The sequence below is a fragment of the Struthio camelus genome, chromosome 20 (genome assembly GCF_040807025.1).
Source record: "Struthio camelus isolate bStrCam1 chromosome 20, bStrCam1.hap1, whole genome shotgun sequence".
Lineage (NCBI taxonomy): Eukaryota > Metazoa > Chordata > Aves > Struthioniformes > Struthionidae > Struthio > Struthio camelus.
Genome location: NC_090961.1, coordinates 10,514,064 through 10,540,218, shown reverse-complemented (window position 1 = coordinate 10,540,218; position 26,155 = coordinate 10,514,064). Strand labels below are relative to the sequence as shown.

The window sequence follows — 26,155 nt, the reverse complement described above, 5'->3', positions numbered from 1 at the left end:
CGCTGTGAACAACAGGATAGCGGCTCCTGTTTCTGGCTCAGGCCAGGCAGTTTTGCCTTCCTCTGCAATACGTAGACTGGCTTTTACTTCACCTTTTCAATAGATCAGATTTCTAGCTGGCGTGTTTGATGATTGCTGCTAATGAAGTGTACCGTTGACAATTAATAACTTCCTAGCAAATCTGCTGCAATAAATCATGCTTTTGTTTCCTTATAATCCTACCAGAGGTAAATCTTGCGCTTCAATAAACCAAAAAAATTATCTTTTGAATTATATGTGGCATGTCCCTCACGATACCGATTATTTCTAAACCTATCTTCTAATTTCTATTTCTTTTACAATAGGAGCGGCCTCTGCCTTATCTGCATAGAAGTTAAGATAGGAGCACTTGCAGAATGAGTCACACCTGTATTTTCCTATGTGACCTTATAGTTGTTATATTATAATTGTTCTGATTTTCCTTATTACTTTAATTTATTTTTTTTAATCCAATGCAAGAGTTTGTTGGCCCTTTGGCTCTTAAATTCTGTTATCCTCTGAGAGACTTTACGTAATACCTAAACAAAATGCACACAGAAGTTCTTATTCCTTATTGAATTTTACAACCTTAAAATGGAATTGATGTTATTTGGGGCTTTAAAAAAATTAGTCTATATGGTAATGAAGAATCAACGTCTAAGGAAAAGCTTGAGTGACTCTCTAAAAATATTGAGACTGGACAGATGTGCACTACTGAACTCTTCGTCTGATGTCACGGCTGCTTAGGCTTGTCATACGAGAGTACCAGAACGCTCTCTCTGTGTCTATCCCTGCTTAAAAACACTGAAGTATTTAAGTGGTCTCATGTTTTTAGGGTCTCTTGGCTGCAATTAAACACCTGCTTAATGTGAAGTGCATGCTGAAGTGTTCCTCTGAGTCAGGGCAAAAGTACTGAATGCTTTTCAGGATTGAATTCCAAATTTTAATTAGCGTTTAACTAAAATGCTCAGAGCACTAAACTTTCATACAGATGTTTTGCTGACGTTGGAGAAGAACAAAATGCAAAGCATTCAAAGACCATGCCAACTTTCTGCAAGCTTTTCTGTAATCTGTGAAAGGCGTTGCAGGATCATAGCCTCTGCCGTGTTGTTAGGGCTAAAGCCTCCTCTCCTCACCGCCGGTGTGACACCCCGAGCGCTGTGTTACTTTTCGTCACTGCTATTCAGATTCCGTTGACCCAGATGAGCCCAGAGGCAGCCCAGCGTCTTGCTCCAGTACTTGCTGCCCAAGCGCCTCCCGCCGCTGCAGCGCGGACGCGTGCACAAGAGCTCCCGCCAAACACCCTGCACTCACGCTCGGGAGTTATTCAACTCACGTCGCATTTAAACCTGCCAAAAATTTTTAGCTCTTCTCTGACCGCAAGAGCCATAATCAGTTAAAGGACAACTAGACGGGTGCCTGGATGTTATACTTATCCAGGCGGGTCAGATTTTTGACTCAGGAATTGAGCCCATGGCCACGTGGTCCAGTCTCTGCATGTCTTATTAACAGCAGTGCTGTGAATGAGCACCACCTTTTATTAGGCCAGCTGACATACACAGAAAAAGGATTTCAGGCATGCAAGCCCACAATGTCTACTAGCAAATGCAGCTTTTCTCATGCCCCTAACCAGCCCAGGTAACGCAGCACTGCAGCTGTAACAAGGCTGGATGGGGACAGCGCTCCGGCCGTTCTCCATCCCATGTGGACATGGGCGGGCTCTGGCGCAGGGCGGATGTTCAATGCAACCCTCTGCCTGACCTGATGATCTTGGTGGGAGGCGGTGGGTTGCTCTGGTCCAGCATCAGGCTGATCTGCTTCGATGAGCAAGTCTGAATTTGGCTAGGTTGGAGGATCAGATCTGGACGCATCCGTATCTGGAGATATGCTCCGTGATATGTCTAAAGATGATTAAAGACAAGCTTATCCGTGTGTTGTGAATCAGACATGTTTATTCAGGAAAACAAAAATGAAAAAAAACCACCTCTGCAATATTTAAATTGGAATAATTAACAAAATAACTATTGCAGTTTACATGATATAATTACTTTGACATTTTATATCTATATCCATTGCTAAAGCCCTGGATGCACTGTTTCACAATGCAGTCAGGTTTCTGCATGAAGAAAATACCCTTTAAATATAAAGGCTCTGATATACCGCATACAATTCTGCTTGCCAAAGGCAAAAGTTCTGTTCTTCTGCCACTGTCAAGCTTGAGGAACTCAACTAAAGCCCCTAGAATTACATTCATATAAAGTTTTGATGTTTTAAAAAATTACATATTTTCATTTTTAAGCATTAAACTTACTTTCTCTCTTGAGCGTAAGCTTTAGAAATATCTATTTTCAGATTATTCTATAGGCCAATGTTCACTAACACCCATGGAGTTAGAGCTTCAGTAGAGCTCGTTTAACTGTTGAAAATTTTTTTCCAATTCTTCAGGTTTCTTTGGTTTCTTTCCTTTTTCCCCTCCTTTTCTTTCTACCTTATTTGATTTTTCCATCTATTTTTATGAGGAAAAAGAAAAGTAGAAGCAAAGAGGGAAAGAAGCAGAATAACAGAAACACAAAGAAATTAAAAATATATAAACTGAAGGGAAGAAAAAATTGTCAAATATTTATTAAACAGTTTTAGATGCACACACACTCCCTTCAAAACCTAAGTACTAAATTGCTGGATAATTCCAAAATATTCCTTTCCCTCTACTGGTTGTGGGCACATCCAAGTGAGAAGAGGTCCAACATGATAAGGCAGTTGGCACTTGCATTTTGCCTTATAGAGATACTACACTGGAGAGCCATGGGCTCTCCGTGGATCACACACAGCCTCAAGGCACAGGCACCTTTCTGTAGGAAGCTGCAGAAGATGTCCATAAGTTATCAAGCCACAGATTAAATCCTTTTTTAGTTATCTTGTGGCAAATGGATCTGCTGAAAATGAGGGCCTGGGGTGTCTAAGCTTGCTGGGACCCCAGTGAAAATGCTGATCCTGCACCTAGTGGTAACGTGACTGAGTTAAAGACTCACCCAGTGAGAATACCAGTTCACAGCATCTAATTCAGGCAGTTAATTTGGGTGCTCTGACTCACCTCCTGGAGGTTCCTGCTTCACCACTGACTATATAGGAAATGGGGAACCTGAATTTAGATGCTGTGAACGTGGCTGAAGGGAAATAGTGTACCAGCACTGCAGAATACGGCATTTCATAACAAAAACCAGTGAATTTACTCATGATACATGGCGTCCTTGTCTTACAGCAGAGGAGGAGGTTGCTGCCTGCAGAGAGCCCTTTGCGGATGGAAGTCGCGATGGGTGGGAAGTTTGTGAAGGCTCCGGCCCAGCACAAGTACTTCACGCCAGAACCTGTGCTTCTGAGAGCTCAGTCCTTCCTGTGCTGTGAAAGGGTCTGAGTTTCAGAAAGTGCTGCACTTTCTCGCCCCTACCCCCTTCCACTCCAAGTCCTCAAGCTCCTGTGATTAGTCTTGAAAACAGAAACTGGAAATTTAAGTCATGTAAGCTGAGCACCTCCAGGGCTGTGGGCACTGCTGCAGAACGGGCTCTTCCAAAACGTTTTGCCAAGACTCTGCATCCTCACAGTCCATCATATTTTCTCACAATTAAACCTTCTTTAATCATAAAAACCAGAAGCTAGAAGGGATTTTGAGGTCACCGAGTGCAGCTCCTGCTGTCACAAGTGTTGCTCGTCAGAAGTTGCGTTTTTACAGTTGCTCCTCCTAGAGAAGCTGCCTTTGCTTTGAGGTTTTCCCTTGCTCTTCACACTGAATACAGGTTATGTTACTTCTGCTTTGGAAAGGCACCTGTCAGCCAGGCCCATTTGGAGGTCCCAGAAAACCAAGGTCTGCTATTTATTCAGGCTTTTTGTTTGCTTATTTGAGTTGATTAGTCTCTTTCTTCCTTAAACTGCAAGATAGAGCTCATTAGAAATAAATAGAGCTGCTGGTAATCTTTGTATCTAATAGCATTAGGAAGGAAAACAATGTTAATTTAAGAGCATAAGTCAATGGCCCAAGCTTTTGCAGAATGCTGTTTGCCGTCTGAAGGAATTTACATGAGTAAGAGGACTGCAGAGTAAGAGGACTCACAGAGACAGTGAGTTATTTTGCGGAAAATCAGAACAAAGTCTATGTGCTGTTGATCCAAGTGGGATCTTTAAAAGAGGACTGCTGCACATTTTTAGGTAGCATGTAGCCCCTTGTCTGCACCATGGCATAGTGAAGAATTTCACTCCAAGTAACTACAATATATCCTCCCTCTGGGAAGGAAGAAAATAAAATAAAAGAGAAACAGAACAGAAGTGAATTCAAAACTCGCACAGTAAGCGCTTGTGTAGTGACGACCCAGTTTTCAGACCTGAATTTTGAGGAGTTTGGGTTCAGGCCAATTACACTGCTGGTGCTATCAAGCCTCATGATGTGTAATTGCAGTCCCGAACTCAAAGTCTCCCCAGCTCTGGGGAAGTTCAGATCCAGCTCTATAAGCTGTGATATTAGATTTCATCTGACTTGGTTTGCTGCCCCCGGGTGAGCTTGGATGGAAGTGTATTTCCATTGATTTGATTTCTATTTAAGTCTCAATTAAATTTCCTAGACTGGTTAACAATAGCCAGAATTAGGCCAATGCTACACGTTTTTATATCAACCAGGATTATGAATAATGGCATATATTAACACCTTTAGCTAAGTTGCTGCTTAGCTAAAAAGCAAGCAGTTCAAGAATGCAACTTTTTCAGTCTCTGAGAAAGGCTAAGAAACCTCAACATAGCAGACTTCCTTGTGAGATTTCTGCTGCTTCCCGTTTCTGGTCAAGTTAGCAATAGAGCATACGCACAAAAAGCCACGTTTGCCACATCTGAGGACAAGAGAAGGAATTTTCAAAAATCCTCCGTGACTTCAGTACTTTCAGTAGTCCACGTTTCTCCAGGACTGAGCTCTGGGGTAGGGAACCGGAGCAGGGTCTCCTGCCCCCTGGGACTGCAGTTGCTAAGGTAAAGCCAGTTTCCAGCAGGGACCTTCTGCTGAAAAGCCAGTCGCTGAAAACGGTGAGCTGTCCCCAGCAAAGTGCCTTGCTGTTGACCTTGCCGAAGACATGGTGTTGTGCAAAGACTCAGTACGGGCTTTTTTAGTATAGGATTGTTGTCAAGAATAAAGAAACTGCTTTGAAAGGTCTAGAAAGTAAGAAAAATGATGACAGAGTGAAGTGACTTGGAGTTTGTCAGAAAAGAAGGATTGCTTGGCTCAGGACTCTGTTTTAATGAAAGCTATTTAACATTCTTATAACTGATGGAAAACTTGCACACTATTAATGGGCTGTCTTTATGGCTTTAATTTATTCTTATTTCTCAGAGGCAATGGAGTAGCAGCCAGATTGCTTTATCCTGTGGTATTACAAAGCGTGGGGCTGAGAAGCTTAGCGCTGCTTTGTCACGATTTTCTCCATCTGGCAAAATAATAGAAAAAATCATCTTATGCAGAGAGAGTTTTTATTTTATTTTATTTTATTTTTTTAGGAATAGTCTTTCTCCTTCAATTCAAAGTCTTAGGGGAAGGTGGGGGGGGGGGATAAAAATGTATATTTTAATTCATTAGCTGCCTTTCCTATACTCAGTTGCCATGATCCCTATCTGGAAGACTTGCGTAAACTTCTCTGAGCACTGGTTGCGTGTATCAAGGTGTAGGCAGATGGTGGTTTAAAATGCTATTCAGAGACACGAGATATTTAGAGGATCAGAGGGATGAGGTGTTCTCCATGGAGGTTAGAAGGTCCTAATCAGGGCAAGGTAATTCTTACAAAATATGATTTCTTTTCTGTAAGGGGAGAAGGAAAGGAAGAAAGCATGGATATAGTTTTCTTTTTTCTTTTTTTTTTCAACCATTATTAGTGAAAGGAAAATCGTTTTTTGTATCAATGTTTATCAAACCAGAAAGTTTTTTTAGTTGCTATAAATGGGTATAATAGATATATGCTGATATCTGCAGCTATGGCCTAGCAATAAAGCAGATTCGTGCTTCATGGCCCTTTAAAAGTTTCTTGTGTGTTTTGAAGTCACCCGATCAAGGAGAAGAAACCTCACCTTATGTGCCATGAGTCAAGTAACACAAGTAGCAAATTACTACTATCATCAGGAGTATCCTGAGTATGTTCACACAAACCGTTCATCAGATAAGCCTGAATAATAAAACAGTTAAAGGGTACTGAAGCCAGAAACAGATTTTGTCACTAACTCCGTGACTAAATGGTTTGATGGGAACAGTTCATGCAGCTCTAATAATGTGAAGGAAAGAAGGCACAGGTGCGCACGGGGAAAAAACAGATGCCAACAAAGCAAACCTTAGTAGAATCTGTGACAAAGGGAAAAGAAATTTTTGGGTCCCTGCCCTCCCTTGCCATAAAAATTATATTTCAAGTAAATATCTTTGTGTTACTGAAATGCATAGATTAAGAGGGCCTAAGATCACTGGTTTATCCTTCCGTTTCTAAACTTCTTGGTGACTTAAAGAAGCTCAAATAAAACTATCCTCTGGACTGTCCAAGTACCACATCTCTTGGTTGAGGTACCACATCTCTTGGTTGAGCTTTGAAGTCCTCTTTGGGAAAGTTGGAGCCTCAGATCTCAGTCTTGGATTTTCAGGAAGTTGTGTTGTTAGAGGTGTGTTTGCACACCTCGGTGCTACAGTGTCATTCAGTTTACTGCCAGATAGGTTGGACAAGATTCAAGGGAAATGTATCATAATGAATGTCTTTGGCAGCACATCTAGATTATTATCTTACTATTTGTTATGGAAGGCTCTAGAAGCACCAGATGAGAACAGAGGCTAAGCACTGTGCCTATACACACTGCCCCCGAAGAGCTTAATGTTTAAATAGAAAAGACGGATGAATAGTAAAAAATGAGACATTTGGAACTAAATCCCACAAAGTCCCTAGCAGAATGCAGCACAGAAATATTTTGCAAGTCCCAAATCTCCTACATCCTGCCCCAGAGCATTAGCTACCAGCCTGTGACTCAACGATTTCCTCATCTTTGCTTTTGTACAATCTACCCATAAAGCTGCTCAAGATTTGCAGTTGCATGCCCCAGTTGTAAAGAAAGCATTAATTATGAGCTTTGACCATTAGCTTTTGGAAAGACTAGCTCAAAATACTATTGGATATAATTCAGGTAAAGAGATTCCCCCATCTCCTGAGCACAAGCACCTTGCCGGCCGTCCATTAGCCGAAAATTCTCAATAATGCCTATTCGTCCCAAAATCTGATTGGGTGTTGGTCTGTGTTTGCAGAGCGTTGTTTTGAGGAACCATTGGCATGGCTATGGGTTATATGCCGGATAGCCCCAACATCACAGCAGACCTACTCTGAGCCAAAACAGAGTGATCCTATGTCTGCCAGATGTGGGTCTTACAGTGCTTTAGGTTTCATTATGGGACACTGCCACAAAGTTCCTTGTTTACCCTAGCGATGGAGTAAGATAGGAAATTTAAAACAAGGTTTTGCCTAGTAAAAGCAGGCTACTGTTGTTCAGAGAAAGATAGTCTGGGCAGCCGCGGGAAGGCAGAGAGCCACTCACATTTTGTCACTGTACCTCAAGACCCCGAGAACATTTTCATTGGGAAGGAAAACTACATTCAAGAATTTAGGCTGATTAAGTCTTACTGATATCCGATCCTTCTTGTTTAGGTGTGTCAAATGGAGCTGGAACAAGGTCTTAAAAGTCTTTTCTCGGCACGTGTCTGATGCGCACCATGTGGATAACGTTTGCCTGTTGATTTTGTCATTCACAAGGAGCTCTATCTTCAGGTCTGTGGGCTTGTTTGAGCAGTTGGCAAAGTAAAAATTCAAGTGGCAGTAGATCAAGTAGAGACCTTGTTTCTCTATCACCAGCTCTTCATTCTTGCACTGGATGTCTTCACAAATACCCTTCTCGACCAAGCTGAGTTTTGAACTGTTTACTGGACGTGACACTAGGAAAAAAAGCAAACACATTTTAAAATGAGCCACTAAACTCTAGTGACCTAAATTCAGGTTTTTTTGGACTGAAATAGTATCTCTTGGTAAATGGGGATACCTGTTCTGTGGCTTTCCTGCCAGAAACTCCAAGAGAGGGCCCTAATGCCAGCTGAGAGGTTCACACTTAAAAGTGGGGTGTTAAGTCCCAAGGACTCTGCGGCCCTTTGGGAAACTCCAGACAAAGAGATGCAGTGAAAATGGCTTTCTGCAATACTCAAGGGAAATAATGGGGATATACACTCGTGGGTGTTGGGGGTGGGGGAGAACGTATTTCCTTCTTTACATTTTCTTATCAAGCTAAAAAACGTGTCTATGTGATCAGATAGGGGATTTACTGAAACCCCACGTTGTCAAGAAAATTAAGGAATTTTTTCCTATAAAATGCCCGCTTCATCAAAAAGCTATTTACCACTGAATTCATTTTGAATAATACAAATAGCCTGCTCTCCAGCCAGCTCTGAAACGCGCATTTACCAAAGCTTGCCCTCAGCTGGGCTCCCCACTGACCTCTCATGTACGCGACGGCTGTCTTGATCGGGACATTCTGTAGGATTCTTAAATAGTCTTCGGAGGTGTTCCCTGAAGGAAACAACAGATTAAATAACCACTCGAGAGCTGTTTGGGTTGTGGGAGATGCTGTCAGCTCCCCAGTGTCAGTGATCCCCACCTCATACTGTCCAGGGCAGCCTTCAGCTGTCCCCAGATGCCCCATCACCTCTGGAAGCGAGGCACGTGAGTGCTTGCTCCTTCATTCCTGGATTTCCTTAAATAGATGGAATTGTATGCATTCTTCAAGACCTCCCTTATTTAATAATGTGGGGCTATGGACAAACTGCACACGCAGTTTGAGCACTGCACCTGCTCCAACGGGTCAGCAGCTAGAGCAGAGTGTCCCAGTGCTGTTTTTCACTGTGTGCTCAGCAGTGAATCCGATCCACACGTGGATTTTGTAGCAGTGTTAACTCTACTGGTAAACTTCTAGCAATCCAAGGCCCTGGCAGCATATAGTTATCACTTCAAAAAACTGCAGTTGTTATTTACTTCTCAGAAATTATGTGGGGATAAGCCTATTTAACCATCCTAAAGGGCTGAACTATTTGCATGGTACAGTTATAGACGGACAGCTTTGCACCTGTAGCGGGAACATGGCTCTGCGAATGACTTTTTTGGAGCTTTTGAAATGTTACTCTGTTCTCTTAGAGGCAAAATGTGGATGTCTGCAAGGCTGCACGTGAAGCTGTTGACTGTTCAGAGGTGAGAGCTGCTGGCTAGAGCAGACAACACAGCTTTGCTTGTACCGGGGTCTTCCTACAAAATCACCATCAGAGAGGAACTCTCACGCACCCAGCCACCACCTTAACTCTGCGCAGGAAGGACGCTGGGCTGGCGGGAGTCACGGGAAGACCCCCAAACCCCACAGCACAGGCCAAGGGAGGGCAGCAAGGAGGGCAGAGCAGGGGATAGGTCCCTTTAACGGGGTCACAGGTGGGTACTTTGGGGTGGCTGTGCCTGCACCCCTGGTCCTGCATCCCTGGCCCTGCACTCTCAGCCTTGCATCGCCACGTCCCGCACCCTTGGCCTTACACCCCACTGCTTACCCTTGTGCATCACATCCTCACCAGATACATTTCATTTTCTCGTCTGCTTTGTGTAAGCCTTTCCTTATCCTTTTTTAGCGAGGGAGACTTGCAGTGGCTGACACCGATTATTCCTGCTGTGTTCTGTGACTATGTAGAGAACAGATTGCACAGCCCTGCAGTTTCTGGGCTGTATGACCACATATGAATGCATCATCTAGATTCACTCTCAGGAAAATAGCGTATATCCTTATGTGTCCTGGGTGGCTGCACCCAGGCAGATGAATTATTATTTCCCATTGCATTGACCTCTTCTTCTTTATATCTCCTGGCCCTGCCGCAGATGTGGATGTGCCTAAGCAGCACAGATAGGACATTGGGAAAGTCCTATCTTTTATTCTACAGCTGAATACAAAGAATAACGCATGAATGAGTTTCAGTAGAGCCACGCAAAACTACCTCCCCCTATCCCAGGTTTTGCACATCACCCAAGCTTTCCTATGAGTCAGTTCATAAAATTGGTATGATAGTCACCTACACTACAAGGTTCTCAGAAGGATGGATAATACACGGAACTGAACTCTGCTCCCAGTTATAACATAAAAAGTAAATTTGCAATAACTCCACGAAATAACTGCAATAACAGGTGATATATGAACATGAACAATATAGAAAGGGTCTACTAAACACACAGTGAGCTAAGGATCTAAGTTTTCATAAAATTCCTGAAACTAAGGGTACAAGAAAGGAAATTCAAATCTCCAGACCTCTATGGCGTCTGCTTGGCCTGATTTTTGAGAGATTCCTGGTCAGGAGGGTAGATAAGTCAGGGAGAAGCTGGTCACATGTACAAGTTGCACTGACTGGCGTTTCATAACATTGCCATCTTCACACTTGTACCACTGGAGAAGCAGGCTGTGAATATCTTGAAAGAACTGCAATCTTCTTCTAATTGCATTAACCGAAACTCTCTGGAGGGAAGCAGGTGCTCCCTATGCTCTAAAAATGAGTGGGTTGTGTACTGAACTCCCTTGGCTGTGCTGGAAATCCCCAGAGAAAGAGCAAAACTTACTTTCCTGCTGTTAGTCATGTCAATGTAGTTTCTAGTGAGTGTGCAGACGCTACACAAACAGGGGGATGTGGAATAGGATAGGGGAAAAAAAAAAAAAAAGAAAACCCTTCTGGCCCTTACTTCAGACCAACGCTGTTAGAAAGGCAGCAGCAGTCTCTGGTAAGGGGTATTCAGCAGCCCTGAGCCCGCTCACCTTGCAGATGTCCTGCAGGGAGGGAGACTATTTTTATAGAAACTCAGTGGCATTTAAGGGGGTTTTACCCTGTAAGGCAGAAAATCCCCTGCTGCTCAAGCAGACGCTGGAAGCTGCAGCCCTGTAACTTTTGCTAACCCAGCACAGCGCTGCGCCTGCACACAAGCAGGCTGCCGCTTCCAGGAGCCGTACCCGTCCCGAGCTGTCGCAGGAGACTCGCGTGGCATCTCTCCAAATCGACTCCTTGCTGATCGGACTGTGTTTAACGTTTGCAGATGTGTACTTACATTCATTGACGTCAGCAAGTTTTATATGTGTGTGTATGTGCGAGCCATTTATTTGGTGACATCAGCTGTGTTTCTGAGAAGACATGGTATGGAAAAAAAATTGTTGTATAGAGACATTTCCTGTCCTCGCTCTGCTGAGGCAGCTTACAACCATTTTCCAGGTTTATTTCTCAAGTTAATTCTTTTATCTGAAACGTCACCGAAATTACTAGAGTTTCAGCGCTGATCAGTGGATACCTTCAGTCACATCACCTAATTGGCTTTGCGCTAATAGCACGTAAACCAGAAGTAATCCCGCGGAAGCCAATAGGATTATAGCAGCTTAAAAGCATAAGGCTGGCTGCAAAGGGCCGAGCGCCTCTCACGGAAAGGCAGCAGCGGCCGGTGAGGCTGCGTCTGCCGGGCGCGGGAGCTGGCGCGGCGTGAGCCAGCCGCCCCGAGGCAGCGCCCGGCGGTGCCCGCGGAGCAGTGGCTCAGCCCGGGGAGCTCTCCTGCCTCCTGGCTGCCTCAGTTTCCCCCATCTGTGAGATGGGCGTAGCCGCAGGATAAAGGGTGTTGAAACCAAGTAGCTTGGCAGGGCAAAGCTTTGCTACCGAGATGGGCATAGCCCCTCGCGCAGGGCATCTGAGTCCCATCCGAGTAGCAGTCACCTCTGGCAGTGCAATCCCTCTGCAGCACCTGCAGCGTTAGGGCTGGCTGGAGATTTGAGTGTGCACAGGCAGGACAGCAGTTCAAATACTTGAACTCGTCTTAAGGATAAATTAAATAAGAAAAACATCCTAAGAGGCAAAGGCCGGCCATACACAGCTTTCAACCCCTCCCCCTACTCTAATTTAAGTGCATTTAAAATTAGGCAAGGTGATTTTGTCTCTAGCAGTACACTGGAGTTAGCAGGACTAACTTCCTCTTATTTCACTGCACTGCCTATCTGAAGTTCCCCTAACTATCTTCGACTCAACCTCTTCCAGTTAAACGTCCTGCGAGCAGCTGCCAGCCAGCCGGGGTAGACAGGTCGGAGGGAACCGGCCCAGTAAAGTAAAGCCAGGCTAAGTGTCCCCGAGTGACGTTTCTCACCAGCGCTCTAGCCTGCTCCCCAGTATAACACAGGCCACGTAATTTCATCAGCTATTTGACTACACAGCCCGATAACTTGTGTTTTAAGTATTGAAGAGACAGAGGAGCCATCATTTGGCAATACCAATCGCCTTATTATTAACTAAATAAGAAACCAGCCACCTGCTGTGACTAACTTGACATCGTTTAGCTGCAGTCTCCTCCGGATGCTTACCTGGGAAGATGCCTGCGCGCTCTCCCTAGCATTTGCAAACCTAGGCTTACCAGATCTTTTAAAGTGAGGAACACAGCTCATCTGCCCTGACTTCCCTAAAAGTAGACAGAGTTTCACATACGTACATATGAACACATGCAGGCACTGCAGCAGAGAGAATAAAAATCTCTGTGGTCTGAATGTGAGATGTCCATTTCGGAGGAGGATTACTGACTGATACCCTCCGGGCTGCAAGAGACCAGATTTAGTTGCAGGAGGCCAAACTGCACTCAGTTATACCACCGCAAATCTGGAAAGACGCTCTTTGCTTCATTAGCTGCAGTCTGATTTACCTTAGTGTAGCAAGGATGTGAGTCGTCTGTATTATCTTAAATTCTCAGGGTCAGATTTTTCTCCAGGAACCCATTTCCTTTTGAAACTGTGAACGGGATGCTTATTTTTCTTTGCTTGTCTGTTCATCAGTCTTACTGCCAGACAAAAATATATATGGTGTGCACGTGCATGTGTATCTCTAGGATTTTCCTTTTGTACATGAGAACAGATTTTGCTACTGTGTCTTTATGATTCAAATAATGACAGGAAAAGCTGGCAATGAAGGAATTCAACATTTATAGGGAAAAAAGACTTGGAGAGGACAGCTAGGACATGGTGAGAACTGATTCTTGGCAGGTCATTACAAATCTCTCTGTGCCTTGGTTTCCCCTCTATAAAGTGAATGCAACGATAATACCTCCGTAGTATTTACTAGTATGTGATTCAGTGGCAGTGAAAAGTGGATGGCTTTCCACAGAGAAATATGCCCACTGAAAGAACGTTTCACAAATATTTATTTCCTGGAAAATTTAATTATTTCCCCTGTTGTTCAGCCATTCCACTGAGTATGGCAAAGAGGTTTTCAGGACACTGGTGTCGTTTTTCACACCAACGTTTAATTAGCATCTCTCTCAGGCACCGCGTGCAGATTACCGCAAACCCATCCATGGAGGACTGGCAGCTGAGTCAGGAATGTACGCCTTCCCTAAATCTGCTTTAGTGCCCACCGGCATTTAGCTGGTAATGGCATATAATCTCATCAGAAATCTAAATGCAATCATACTGCTCTTTTTTTTTTTTTTTTTCTGGTTGGCTGTTCTAGCGTTACTGAATTGATTCGGGGAAGTAGCAATGTCTAGACCACCATCCATTTACGTTGCAGAGCAGTCTCCACCTGCGGGAACCCAAGTGTTCTCACTGGCACACTCCCGCACCCCCTGCTTAGCACCTCCACGGTGTTTTGCACAAGCAGGTAACACCCGTTTAGCCAATACCTTTAGTCTCCCCATCGGTCCAAAGATACATGCAGGGCTTGAGCGAGGCTGAGCACTGGCAACTTGCTGTTGCTCAGTTTTCCGTCCTTGGCCACTCTTACAGCTTCGCTGCTGTGAACCAGAGGGTGAAGCATACAGCCAGATTATGCTACCAACGTCCGGGCTGCCTGCGTAGCAGACACCCCTGCACATCTAAATCTCCAGCAGCCTCTGCCTGAGCCTCACCACCGGCGCCGTCCGGCGGCACCGCATCGTGCTTCTGTCCCGTGCTGCCCGCCGGGACCTCGTGGTGGGTCACTGCCTCTCCCTGCTTAGAAGTCAGTGAGCGATGCCTAGTGCGGGGCCACAAACTTCCCTGTCGATGGGGCCTCCATAAATTAACCCGTGGGATAAATTAATCAATTAGCCCCGCTTTATGCATTGTAGCAGAAGAATAAAAGGCCATTGTAATTCACTCACACTTTAACACTCCATTACCCTGCCAGAGCCCTATAATAGATCCTGATAGGCCATGACGGCTAGGCTGATAAAGTGCTTACACCCATCGCGAGCCGCTTTCAGAAACCCTTCCTGCCTTGCAGGGTTTCTCTCTCATTCCCTGCTCGATCTTTCACTCATGGCATCATCTCAGATTTACCAGCAGGATTCAGAATAAGAGGGTGCCTGTAATTTGTATTTGCCTAAAGACAAAAAGGTTTGCAGCTAATGAAACAACATCTTGTAAATTTGCCGAGACAGCAAATTCCTCCTGCCTGACACCTGCCGGTTATTGATGAGGAGAGAAAGCAGTCGGCACCAGCTGGCTGATTTAAAAAAAAAAAAAAAATCAACCCACTTCTTTTGAATTAGTGAGACTCCTCCTTCCCGCTCTGGTAAAGCCAGTAGTGCTCCTGCTTTGCATTAAAATAGTACCAACTGATTGATAACGTCTCTGTGGCTCCTCCTCTGTCAATCACTATACTCTACTCCAACAGCTTTTGCTACTTCTTGCTACCTAGTGGTAAAACTCAACCATAAAAACCAGCACAGTTCTGGTGACTCCTCTGAGGTTATGTTGGTTTATGAGAGCGGAGGCTCAGCTCTGGAGCGTCTCTCTCGGGCCATACCTTCTCGCAGTCACTGCTTGCCTTTCTGTCGCCATCAAAGACCATGGGAGGTTAGAAACAGCCCAGCTGAAGAGGCTGGCACTAGGCAAACCATTAGGTAGGGATTAACTGAGGCAACTCAATGATGAGCTTCCACAGCCCGTGTAACGGCTCCCTTCTGGGCACCCCGCGGGTCGTGCTGGAGGGCCACGGTGACACGACTGCCCAAATGCCCTTATCCACCTCTGCCTTGTATATCAAGATCCTGCTTTACTTCTGAGGAGCTTCAAGTACAAAATAAAGCACCGGAAACTCTTAGCAAGACATAATGAGATACTTCAGATGATGGAGAAAAACCCGTATGTGCTTTGGATGTCCTGGCCCAGGGAGAAGAAAATGCCTCCAGTTTAAATGAGTTTTAAAAAAGCGTTGGTTAGGCCAATGTGAAGTTCAGAGGAAGGCCACTGTGACATGCAGGGACCACTTCAAGACCTTTGGGGCATGAATTCTCTGAGGCAGAGGATACACTGGCCAGAGGCTGTGTTACCATAACTCTGTGCAAATACTGAGGTGCAGAAAAGCTGGTTATATAGCTAGGACTCTCTAGACCTTGAATTTTGATTCCTGACTCTGCTAACTCCTCTAGATGAATCCCGTGCCTCAGTTTCCCCCATGTAGCATGCAAGGACATAGCGTCTCCTATCCACCTGGGCTGAGTAGACAGTCCTGTTTGCAATAGGCCAAAATACTCGGTGCTAAGGGCCATATAACCTGGGAAGCAATTGCAACAAAATAAATAGGGCTGTTCCTGATTTACGCTAAGGAAAAGCAGCATCCTGGCACACAGTCTTGTTAGAAAGTTTTCACCTATTTTGGGCTCCCTGTGTCCATAATCTGCCTGTTTTAATTTCTTGCTCTGCATCTCTTGCTGTTGTTTTCCACTTGTTTCTCCTAGGCCTACACCTCCTCTCCTCCTTTTTCCCCACAAACTAGTAAGAAACATGTGACTACTCTAGCCAAGGAAGAGTTAGTTGCTCTGAGACATGTGCCAACACCTTTACACCTAGGGCTTGCAAAAACAGGGACGCTACGCCCACATGTGCAGGAGCCAGCCTTTAAACCAAGACCCAATAGTCAGACTGATGTTCACATCCTCTGGCAAAAATGCTATGTTGCAAAGACACCTCAGGGTAAATTCAGAAATGCTTGTTATTTCCTCAGCCATGTGCTGGTTTCCGGAGGTACCGAGTAATTTGAAAGCTTTTTTCTTCTTTTTTTTTTTTTTTTCCACCGCTTTGGCTTTTCAGCAAGAAGAAATTTTATGTGAAAGGCTAAGATGTGCACAATTAACTTAGCTGTCATCTTGGGCAATATTTGCATTACAGATCAGACAAATTGCACCTATCGACAATAGGTGTTTTAGGTGTCTTACCTGTCCTGATAGGTTTTGCAACGCCCTCTGTGGCAGGATCAGCTGCCTGAAAGAGAAGCACAAGAACAGATGGTTATTCTTGGAGTGGGGCATATCAGCAGTTAAGCAGGGCCCAGGTTTAAAAGAGGATCTTAAAAATTTCCATCACATCCCAGGAGGGCAATACAGAGACTGATACGCAAGGAGCCAGCGCCAGCCACTGTGGATCATATGGCTCCTATAGAGACACACAGGTCTGAGGGGGCTTGCTAGGGAGCACAGGCCTCCAGACAACTATCTTCACACACCCAGATTTCCTCCTCACGCATCCCTCATCACAGCTCATGGCATAAAAATGGTGCAAGTAGGTGTTTGCGTGGCCTGAAAAGTTCCATTTTTTCCTAATCTAGAAATCTATGTTTCTGACATGGCCAGCGAGTCTCTCAGTGCCGTAAGAAATCCGCGCAGCTTTTGTTGGGGTCGTTTTGGAAGCAAAAGCCCTAAAGTCCTCCTTTTGTGGCTTGTGAAGCTTGGAAAGAGTAGGACAGAGTGGGGTGCCTCGTACAGACCTGACAGCCTTTGAGAACAACGTCTGTCTCTGGAAAGCCTGTGGGTGGCCAGAAAGAAAAGAAGTAACGTCGAGGACAGGTCTCAGAGAAGCGTATGTCTGTCCTGCCTCACATCTCTGCCTGCTTCTTGCTGGGAAGTAAACCCAAGGGTCAAGATGGCAGAGGAAATTGTCCTCAATTAGTAGGAAATATGCCCTGAGCGTCTAAATATAGTACACTTAGTCTGCGACGTTGCTGCTATTTCATCACACCTCTACCATCCAAACGTAAAACCCTCAAGCGTGTGCTTGCTTGAGTATTATTTCCACGCAGGTTAAATCACTGACAGCTCACAGACCTGCAGCAATGCCCTTGAGGAGCAAACAAATTCTCCCAAGAGACTAGGAAAGAAACTGAGAGTTTCTCAGCACTTGAAACTCTGTGTCACGTCCCTTCACACACACACAAGGGCAGACTCACAGTAATTTTAGTATCAGGGAGTGGTTTTGCTCCCTTTTAGGCTAGCCTAAACCAGCTCCTTTAATTTGGATACCGATTTCCTGGGCTGATTGTGCAGTCTGATGTCACCAGGCCCAATTTAGCATATTCAAGAACAAGATAGAGGGGAAGCTAGTACCAACTTTGGCAGGACGTCTAAATATCCTGAGAACAAGGAAGCAGACCATGCACTTGATGTGAGACAACTTCATTGCTTGTGGGCTGGAGAAATTGAGGGTCTTACGACAGCAGTCTGGGATAAGCACTTTATTTATTGATATAAATAGGATAATGTGTAGTGTGGGGAGAAGAAAGATAGCTGGACAGTAAGAGAAGTCATCTTGTGTCTCTCTGTGGTACTTAGGGATCTGGTCTTAAATATGTAAAAGTAGTTTTACTTAGAGACTGACCTAATGGGACCATTTTTTCAGCCGCAGCTAAAGTGCAGACCTGCTTCTGCTCTCCGCAAAACAATGTTATCCTTTGGCTCTAATAGCAAAATGCTGTGTCTTGCAGACAGCTTGTGCAGGTAGCGCATGATTTGGGTATCTCTAATACCTAGTTTGTTGACTTTCTCTCCCCATACCTATGTAAGAGAAGGAAGTTATCCATATTACAGCTGGAGGAGAATCAAGGTGTTTCTCCAGGTGATCTGCGTTAGGAGCCAAACGGGAATCTAGAGCTATAATTTGGAAGACAAGGAATTTCTAGCCTTTTTGGTCTCCCCCATAACATCCATCCTCCCAAACTCCCATGCACATCTATCATCAAATGTGGAACTGAAAACATCCTCAAGTCTTTGTGGTCCCGAGGACCACCTGCCATGGCCTCTCTGCTCCAGCCTCGTGTCCCTTGCATGAGGCTGTCCTTCCCATCACGCAATCAGGACAAAGAGAAGCATTACATTTCAGTGCAATGTATGAGCATTTCTGCCCTCTGCAGAGGATTAAAAGCATTTTTTCAGGAGAGAAAGGAGATGCTGCATCCACAGCCACATTACACTAAATGAAATGAGATAACAGTCCCACTGCTACCTGTACAGGAGCGCTCGGTAAAGCAATTGAGACATTATCGTCAGAGCTAGGCATTCACCTTGCAGACCTCCCTCGGAAACAACGTGCAGGAAAAGAATCTGATGACTCGCAGCTTGCTTTGTAGTCAGGGCAACAGGACCGAAATTAAAATGTATTATTGTAGCGTGTTCTCGCCTGGGAAGTCTCTCAGTGGGTGAAAACACGAGATGCTAATGCAATTTAATTTGTGACAGCTGAGTAGATATTCAAATTCAACTTTAGAGCTTGGTTTGAAATATTACTGATATTGCTATTTTCTTTTCTAATAGCAGGAATATTCTATGTAATGCTGTAATGTGAAATGTAAAGGGGTACAGATTAGAAACTCAAAGACATTAAATTTTACAGTACAAGCTCAGTAAAAAATTCCTTGCAATGAATTTCATGCTGTCCGCAGTGACTCTGGAGGCTGGTGATGAAGGATGTCCGTCGTTACCCAGCAAACAGAATATTTTGAGTTTGTGTCATTAGAGAAAATGATAATCAGGAGCCAATGAAAGCAATTTCTTTCTCCTCTCTCCAAGGCATTTCCCAAATCAGACTAGGCCCTCATCTGTTCTATGGTCAAACCCTTCTTATTATCTTCTTTTGTATCTTGTAATCTTCTTTTAATTAGAAGAAAACCTATGAAGTCAGGTCCCAACTGCAGAGGAATCATGCACACACACTAAGCGGTCAAGCAACAGCAAACGGTGAGTGTTGCAGGGTGTTGTTATGCTGATGTAGGCATGTGCCGTGGTAATTCCTGAGCAGCGATGGGTAAATGAGCTCCAAAAGATATATTCCCTGAACAGGACTATTACCTACTATTAGGGCTTTAATTCATGGACAAAAGAAGGGTTTCTCCACTATCTTCAGTGCTTTGGCTTAAGCCACTGTATTGAATTGCAGTTTGCCTTGATATTTTGGGCTATCTGTGAGATATCTGAGCAATCATTCTATCCCACTTCTTCATATATCCATGTCTGACTGTAGCTGGAGCCTGCAATGCCCAAGTGGCATATTCGGGATTTGGCCATTATAAGGGAATGCTGTTGCACGAGCCATTCATCACAGGGCCCAAGTGGTTTGAGTGCAGTAATTGCAATAAGACACAGATAAACATCAGCATTTCAAGGTGAGGAGGCAGTAAGTTGAAACCATGGTTTTATGGTGATGCTGTGACAAAAGTGTCACCCCTGGAAAAGCACCCAGACTTTTGAGATTCCTCCCTCAGTTTTCAGGCAGAGGGTTGGGGTGGATACTAATATCCACGTCAGAACAGAATAACTGAGGTCTCTGGAGCACATATCTGCTCCCCAGAAAGTCCAAGAAAAAACACACCTCCAAAACACAATCCTCAGAAAAGGGTGCTGGGCCAGCTTCGCTAGGGCCAGGTTTCTTCTGAGAGCCAGGCGCGTGTCCCTGTGCACACAACACAGCAGCTCTGCTGAACAGGTCCCAGGGACAAGCTCTTTGGACTACTACCCTTAAAAGAAGTTTTGCAATTGAACGACCTATCATCAAGACATCAGCTGAAAACACCTCAGCAATGCGCCATGTTTCTGCTCTCTTGGGGCAGGACATGAAGGGAAGCATCCAGATGGGTCCCGTGGGGTGACATTCACTTTGGACCCAGCAGCCGTCTCTCCCGCTGCTGTGGGTCCCAGCTACTGACCTCCGGGGGGGAACGTTAGTTCATCCCTGAGCCTTGAACCATCTCACGGCCGAGATGGTAAGGAGGGCGGTGGTGGTTTAGATAGCTGGCCCTGAGTCACCAGGAGTCAAAGGTAGAATTGGACATGAATCCTGCGTGTTACAGAACTGTAACACTGTCCTCATTGCTGATGTGGCAACAAGTGCCGTGGCCCATCTTAAATTCAGTTATTCCGGTATTGACAAAACCTATTGAACTGACACCCTTAGACAGTATATGGCTCTTAGGTTACAGACTATTTACGACAAAAGTCAGAACAGTGCACTTTTCTCCTAAAAATGCCTCAATAGTTTTTCTGCACAAGTTCAGCAAGTGGAAAAGCAACTTTCCGTGGCAATTTTCAGCTGTTCTTTTCTGTTTCTATCAAGATTGTCCACCAGAGGGGGCCAATTAGCATTGATTGTGGCAGGCTATGGCAGACTTAACAAAATTTTTTAAGTATACATAAATTCAGTGCAGGAACATGCTAGGTAGTATGGGAATGATTTCCAGTCACTGCAGTCCCACTGTTAAGGGGGTTTTAAGTGCTTAACTGCAGCACCCTTGGCAATTAGTTCAACAAGTATAAATACTCTACTGACTCTTAGGATTCACCACTCTGGTGCCTTTACAGTGCTGAAAAGATTAGCCCACACAGTTTGGTGACTAAAAACATAAACTCTGTAAAATCCAGAGCAGTAATGGACTGTCCCAGCATATGTGCTTTGGATATTCATGCAGAATGGGCCCATAGTACTAAATCTTGTGACTTAGGTGTCAAATACAGCATGCCTAACAGGACATCATAAGATACTCTACGATTGCAGTGTCATAATAACTGCCTTTATATTGCACTTTCTGTCCCAAAGTCTTTCACTGGATTTATATATACATATATATATATACATGCATGTATATTTACACACACACACACACCCCCGCCTATATATATTTACATATATATATAAATATATATATCTCCACAGCAGTGAAATGTAGCAGGCAGAAGGGCAGAGGTTTTGAGATTCTTAAACAGTATTAAGAAGGAAAATATAGGCAAAGAACCCCCCATACAGCAACCACTCTTATTCTCTAGAAAATGAAAATCACTTCTGAAAGATCCATATAAGTGAATGGCCCGATGCCTTGGGTCTCTACAGATGAAAGCTGAAGAATTAAACTGATCACAGCTCTGCACGTGATTCCAAAAAAAAAAGACAATTCCTTGGCCAAATTTTAAATGTGCGGTGCTGCCCTTCTTGAAAACATGGTATTCCGGAAATTTCTTAGGGTGCTGGAAAACATGGAAGGGATGAATATCGTGTATTCATCAATTTGTATTATTTGTATTTGTATTTGTATATGTATGAATTGCATCAACTGTATTTCAATATTATGTATTAGAAACAGAGTTAGTTCTTTTTTTGTTTTGGTTTGTTTTTTCATGTCGGATAACCTTACTCAGAGCGCCTAGATTCTGGATGGTGAGAAGCCCTCCTTTTCACATAGTTTGATTTTTCCCGTCTCAATGCATCTTCCTTCAGCCTGAATTAGACAAGTGTAAATTCATCAAAAGGGATGAAGGCGATCGAGGAGCCAATTTCCATGTACCTGCAATGGGGCAAGGTGACTGTGAGGTCTGTATACCACCAGAAGCTTCCACTTCATGCGGTGGTACCTAAGAAATGCCACAAGGACCATGTTGTGCCTGAGATCCTCTAGCACTGCTCTGACCAGAGGAACATGACAGTTTCTATCTCAGCTCAGCACAAGGCGAGCATGAAGTTGCCAGTATTACACCAGTGGTCAAGGACCACTCACATACTTCAGCTGACAATATCCTAGAGAGAAAATCAGATCATCCCATGGGGCTGATCGCTCAAAACGTTGGTCCTCTGTTGAGAAGCTACAAAGAAAATTTTTAAGCCACTTGATGATGCTCTACTCCCTACACCTAATAGCCACAGGCATTGAAGTACGACAACTCCCAGAATCCCTACCCTGGCACCTGCTGAAGTCAATATTAAAAGATGTTCAGCCCAAAGCACAGCTATATAACCAAAGCAGTTTCTGCCCAGCCTAGTGCTGACAGAGTGATCATGAGCCAAGGTTTTTTTGGAGCAAGCCCTGGGATTACTTGAGGAACCTCTCTCACAGAATCAGCATTTAGTCCCTGGTCTGGAAATTCAAGACCAACCATGGATGGAGAACAACTATGCTGCTTCTGGACTGAGGATCTTTTAGCTCACTGAGAGCAAGAACACAAATCACATTTTTGCTGCTAAATTCTCCTTGCAGTGTAAAATTGCTGCTCAACTTCCTTGTGTTTCTCACACACCTCAGCTTCCTACTTTCTCCTTCAGCCAAGCTCAGTTTCCAAAGCAGCTGCAATAATTGTCTTCACTCTTTTAAATGAAAACCCTGACTCTTTCAGTAATATAATTCCTCCGGCAGCTGATGTAACTGCATTTATCCTGACAGAGGGCTAATTTAATGCTTACTTTCATAATAAGTACAAATGAAAGCCACATTATATAGGATAGCTGTGGCAATTCTAGAATTACTCAGGCTGTTATTTTAAAGATCTCCCTTAATGTCCCACTACTTATCATTTGAAAATACCTATGTGTAATAATAACAAAACTGCTTCCCACACTGCTTCTTTTTTGGAAGAACAGTGATTTCAGGTAAATGACTCCTCGACTTCTCACTGATATAACTTAAAAAAAATCACTCAAGCCTTAATGGTTTAGTTTTTGGATAATATGCGTACACAGACACACAAATGTGCATAAGATCAATTTAGTAAGAGAAAATACTGTGCTAAAAGATCATATATTGGTTTCCATGGACAATTTCCTTCAGCAGCCCAGAGCTGATGCTTTCGTTCTATGAATAGCAGTGGAGGTTACTTCAGCACTTAGATTTTGTGATAAGACTGCTAAGCTTATAAAACTTCTAACCTGGCATTTTACCCCAGTGAAGTTTGTGGCAAACTTTAGAAATGCACCCTTTATGCTCACAATTACCTGCACCAGAAGAAAGCACTACCTCCTCCCTGGCTGGAACTACACTGCTGGTTCCCCCTTCAATCCCAGCCCCACTTCAGAGAGGTCCTCTTTATTTTAAAAAGGTAGAAACAGTTGTAGGGAAAGGCAAGAGTCTTTTGTCAGAATTTGCGTCACTTACATTCTTTAGTTATCATTGCTACAACTCTCCTTTTGCGTTAAAATCGCTCCCAGGAGCAGGGCTGACAAAAAAAGAGGCACAGTGAGCTGCTTCTCCCCCATCCGTTGCTCTGAGTTCAAGAGGGCTCTGCCTCACCACATCACGGTGCACCCTAACAGACAGCACCGCAGTCTCATCCCTCCACTCAGTGGCATCCCCATCTCTTTCCTCGTCGAGCTGAGTCCCTCACTGAAGGAAGCTGAAGGTTTTCAGGCGTTTACTACAAAGGTTGTCTGCATCCTTGTTTTTTGTTTTAGTCTTTCCTGCAAAGTATCGGGCTGTGTCACGCACCGTGTCACGTCTAGAGATACTCTGTGTTATGTCTGCTACCAAAGCAGTTAGCAACATCTCAGAGGAACAACTGTAGGCCCTGCCAGACCAGACCAGGCCATCTCACACAGTGGATAGTCCCCAAAGCAGCCACAGGAGACCCTTCAGAAAAGGGTAAATAACGAGGCAGCAGAAATTGAGGGAGTGCTCTCTCTAAATCTTTCCTCCTAAGTAGGCTGGGCAGAGGGTGGCTTGAACCTTGGATTATGAGCTTTCCACTTCCATTGATAGAGGCGAAATTGCATGCTAGAAATTAGTTACCCATAGAGAAATCACTTCTTTTTCTTGAAAGTTCTTTTCTCTCCCTCTTTGTTTTGTCCTTCTCACCACTAATTCCTGTGTGTGCATTTATATCAAGTGGCAGTGACTGATTTTCTGGCACAAAATGATTTTTGGAAAGTGAGAGTTAAAAAAAAATAGAAGAGAAAGCCAAGGAGTAAAGTTAGAAATTGCTTACCGTCTTCTGAAAGACTAAGACCATGATGGTGGCTAATGCAAAGACGAGTAAAGCAACAAGGGTAGCGATGATGAAATACAAACATGTTTTGTTAGTGGCCCCAAGCCTCCTCGAAACGGTGTCTTCAGTGATATGCATGGCTGATTCATGTGAGTCCTTCACCTGAAAGAGAGTTTGCTCTTATGCCAAGCACATTCTTATATAGCTCTCAGAGTACTGCTCTGTATCTCCTCTTGATCAGATTCAATTCGCAGCCCATCTCTGTTCCTGGCAGGATTTTCCCCCTTCATCCTGGCTCATGTGATCTGGAAAAAAAACTTCATCATTTGTGGTACAAAGAAAAAGGGACCTGGGGGCGTGAAGCAGGACGCAGCTGTGAAGCGGGGAAGGAGCTTCATGTTCTTGATCAGGGATTTCGCGACGGCAGTCTTGTATGCTGCATCGGAGGTTTCTGATGTCAGAAGGTGAATAGTTACCCAGATCAGTCCCCCCTCCCCTGCCACCGGCTTTCTGTGAAACAGAATGCTATGCAAATTTTGTTTCACTTTATACTCAGTGCAGTTGCAGTTCAGTACAGTAAATCACCCCTGAATACTGCCTTCCTGTTATACAGAGTAATCTCTTCTTATTCTTAGTAGTATCCTAGTGCTGCGATCTCCAGAGGTCCGGGTTCAAATATGACCTATGCTTTGAGTTTGCTGACTGTTGCTCCTGCCTGCGAAGATGTGGAGATGTTGAGATTCTCAGTGAAGCATTTCATAGAAATGTGTCAGGAAGGCATCTTAGATGCAGGACGCAAGTTCCAGGCAAAGCCATAGAAAGAAAGCAGTCACATCAAAATAGCTGAAAGGGTGATGGTAGGATGAGGTGGCCACAAAGTTCTGGGTGTCAGTATACACTGATGTGTCCTTGAGTTATTTGCAGTTGATGAATTAATCCTGGCTGCAACTTTGCCCATGAGACTCTCAGATACTCTAGACTAGGACTAGCTCTGAGCCATGGGGGATTGCCACAGAACCGAAATGAGATTTCTGTAGTTGGAAAAATTTCTCTTCCATGCCAGTGTGGCATGAACAGTAATTGCAATCCCTGCATTTTTCACGTGAGGTGACCCCCCTGCTTTTTGGCTTGCCCAGATCTAAAGTTACTTTGACTTTTTTGAAAATGTTGGCAGTGAGACACGTCTTCTTTTGATCCATGTCTGTGCAAGGCAGTTAACTCATGGAACATGATCAAACTGACTAGCAGCATTGGCTGTACCAGTTCAGAGTTCAATGATACAAAGACATAAGAATGGCCAAACAGGGTCCTACCAATGGTCCAGCTAAATCAATATTTTGCCTTCAGCACTGAGCAACAAGAGATGCCTTAGGAAGACTAACAGAACAGGAAAAGCAGGTAAACTTACTTCTTGAGAGTAATTCTCAAGGATCCTCTGATTTGGGCTCTTGGGACTCCCAATTCAGAGACAGCTTAATACAGTTCTACTTTACATCCTGACATTACAGAGTCCTGGCATATTATAATATTGCCATTGTTGTTGTTATCATTCAAAAATCACTAGCACACTACAAAGGCTTCTACAGAATTCCGAAATTATGCTATTCAGAGACAAAGCATCCCTCTATCACCATAGAAACAGGTGCAATCCATTTTAATCAGAGAAAAAGGTAAGCATCCTCCTCTCCTTAAAGATGAGACAATGGTGTAACACCCTTGGTTAAAGCTATCTAAACAAATCTGTCACTCAAGCCGGACAGGTTGGGTGATGTGGATATTCACCCACAGAGACCTGCTTGGTAGATGCAGAACTTTTGTGCGGCTGCTAGAAGCAGCAGATCTTGCTTGTCCTGGTTTGCACTGGAAATTAATCTTGATTGCAAGGGAAAAGACTTACACATTCTTGCCAGTGAAGCTTTATTTGAATCCTTAAACTAATCAGTCACTTATAGCAGCAAACCCATGCTTAGAGAAGCAGACCATGGACCTCCCCTAACACAGTCATTGCTACCCAGCCCTCCATGACAGTGTGACAGCTGTGAAAGGCAGGAGAAAGAATCCAAGCTAAAAAGATCTTGAAG

General features: G+C 44.2%; 1 protein-coding gene across 3 annotated transcripts; it reads right to left on the bottom strand.

Moving 5' to 3' along the window:
- Positions 1-1,952: 1,952 nt before the first annotated feature.
- TNFSF8 (TNF superfamily member 8) lies at positions 1,953-24,563 on the bottom strand. 3 transcript variants are annotated; one of them, XM_009668170.2, is made up of 5 exons: positions 24,424-24,563; positions 24,075-24,236; positions 16,287-16,332; positions 8,553-8,624; positions 1,953-7,999 (listed from the first exon to the last, which is right to left on the bottom strand). In XM_009668170.2, the coding sequence occupies exons 2-5, from the start codon at positions 24,210-24,212 to the stop codon at positions 7,602-7,604; spliced, it is 654 nt and encodes a 217-aa protein (XP_009666465.1). In that variant the 5' UTR covers positions 24,213-24,236; positions 24,424-24,563; the 3' UTR covers positions 1,953-7,601. The 3 variants fall into 3 exon arrangements, with proteins under 3 accessions (XP_009666465.1, XP_068770856.1, XP_068770858.1); XM_068914755.1 differs by having other exon boundaries at positions 24,075-24,558; XM_068914757.1 differs by lacking the exon at positions 8,553-8,624 and having other exon boundaries at positions 24,075-24,562.
- Between the last annotated feature and the right edge of the window lie 1,592 nt (positions 24,564-26,155).

Bases quoted from the DNA above. Each gene is read 5' to 3' on its own strand.
- TNFSF8 (XM_009668170.2), bottom strand. From the start codon at position 24,212: ATGCATATCACTGAAGACACCGTTTCGAGGAGGCTTGGGGCCACTAAC. The intron at 8,625-16,286 runs GTAAGACACCTA...TGTTTCCTTCAG, and splicing joins TGCAAAACCTATCAGGACAG to GGAACACCTCCGAAGACTAT. The intron at 8,000-8,552 runs GTCAGTGGGGAG...TTTTTTTCCTAG, and splicing joins AGCCGTCGCGTACATGAGAG to TGTCACGTCCAGTAAACAGT.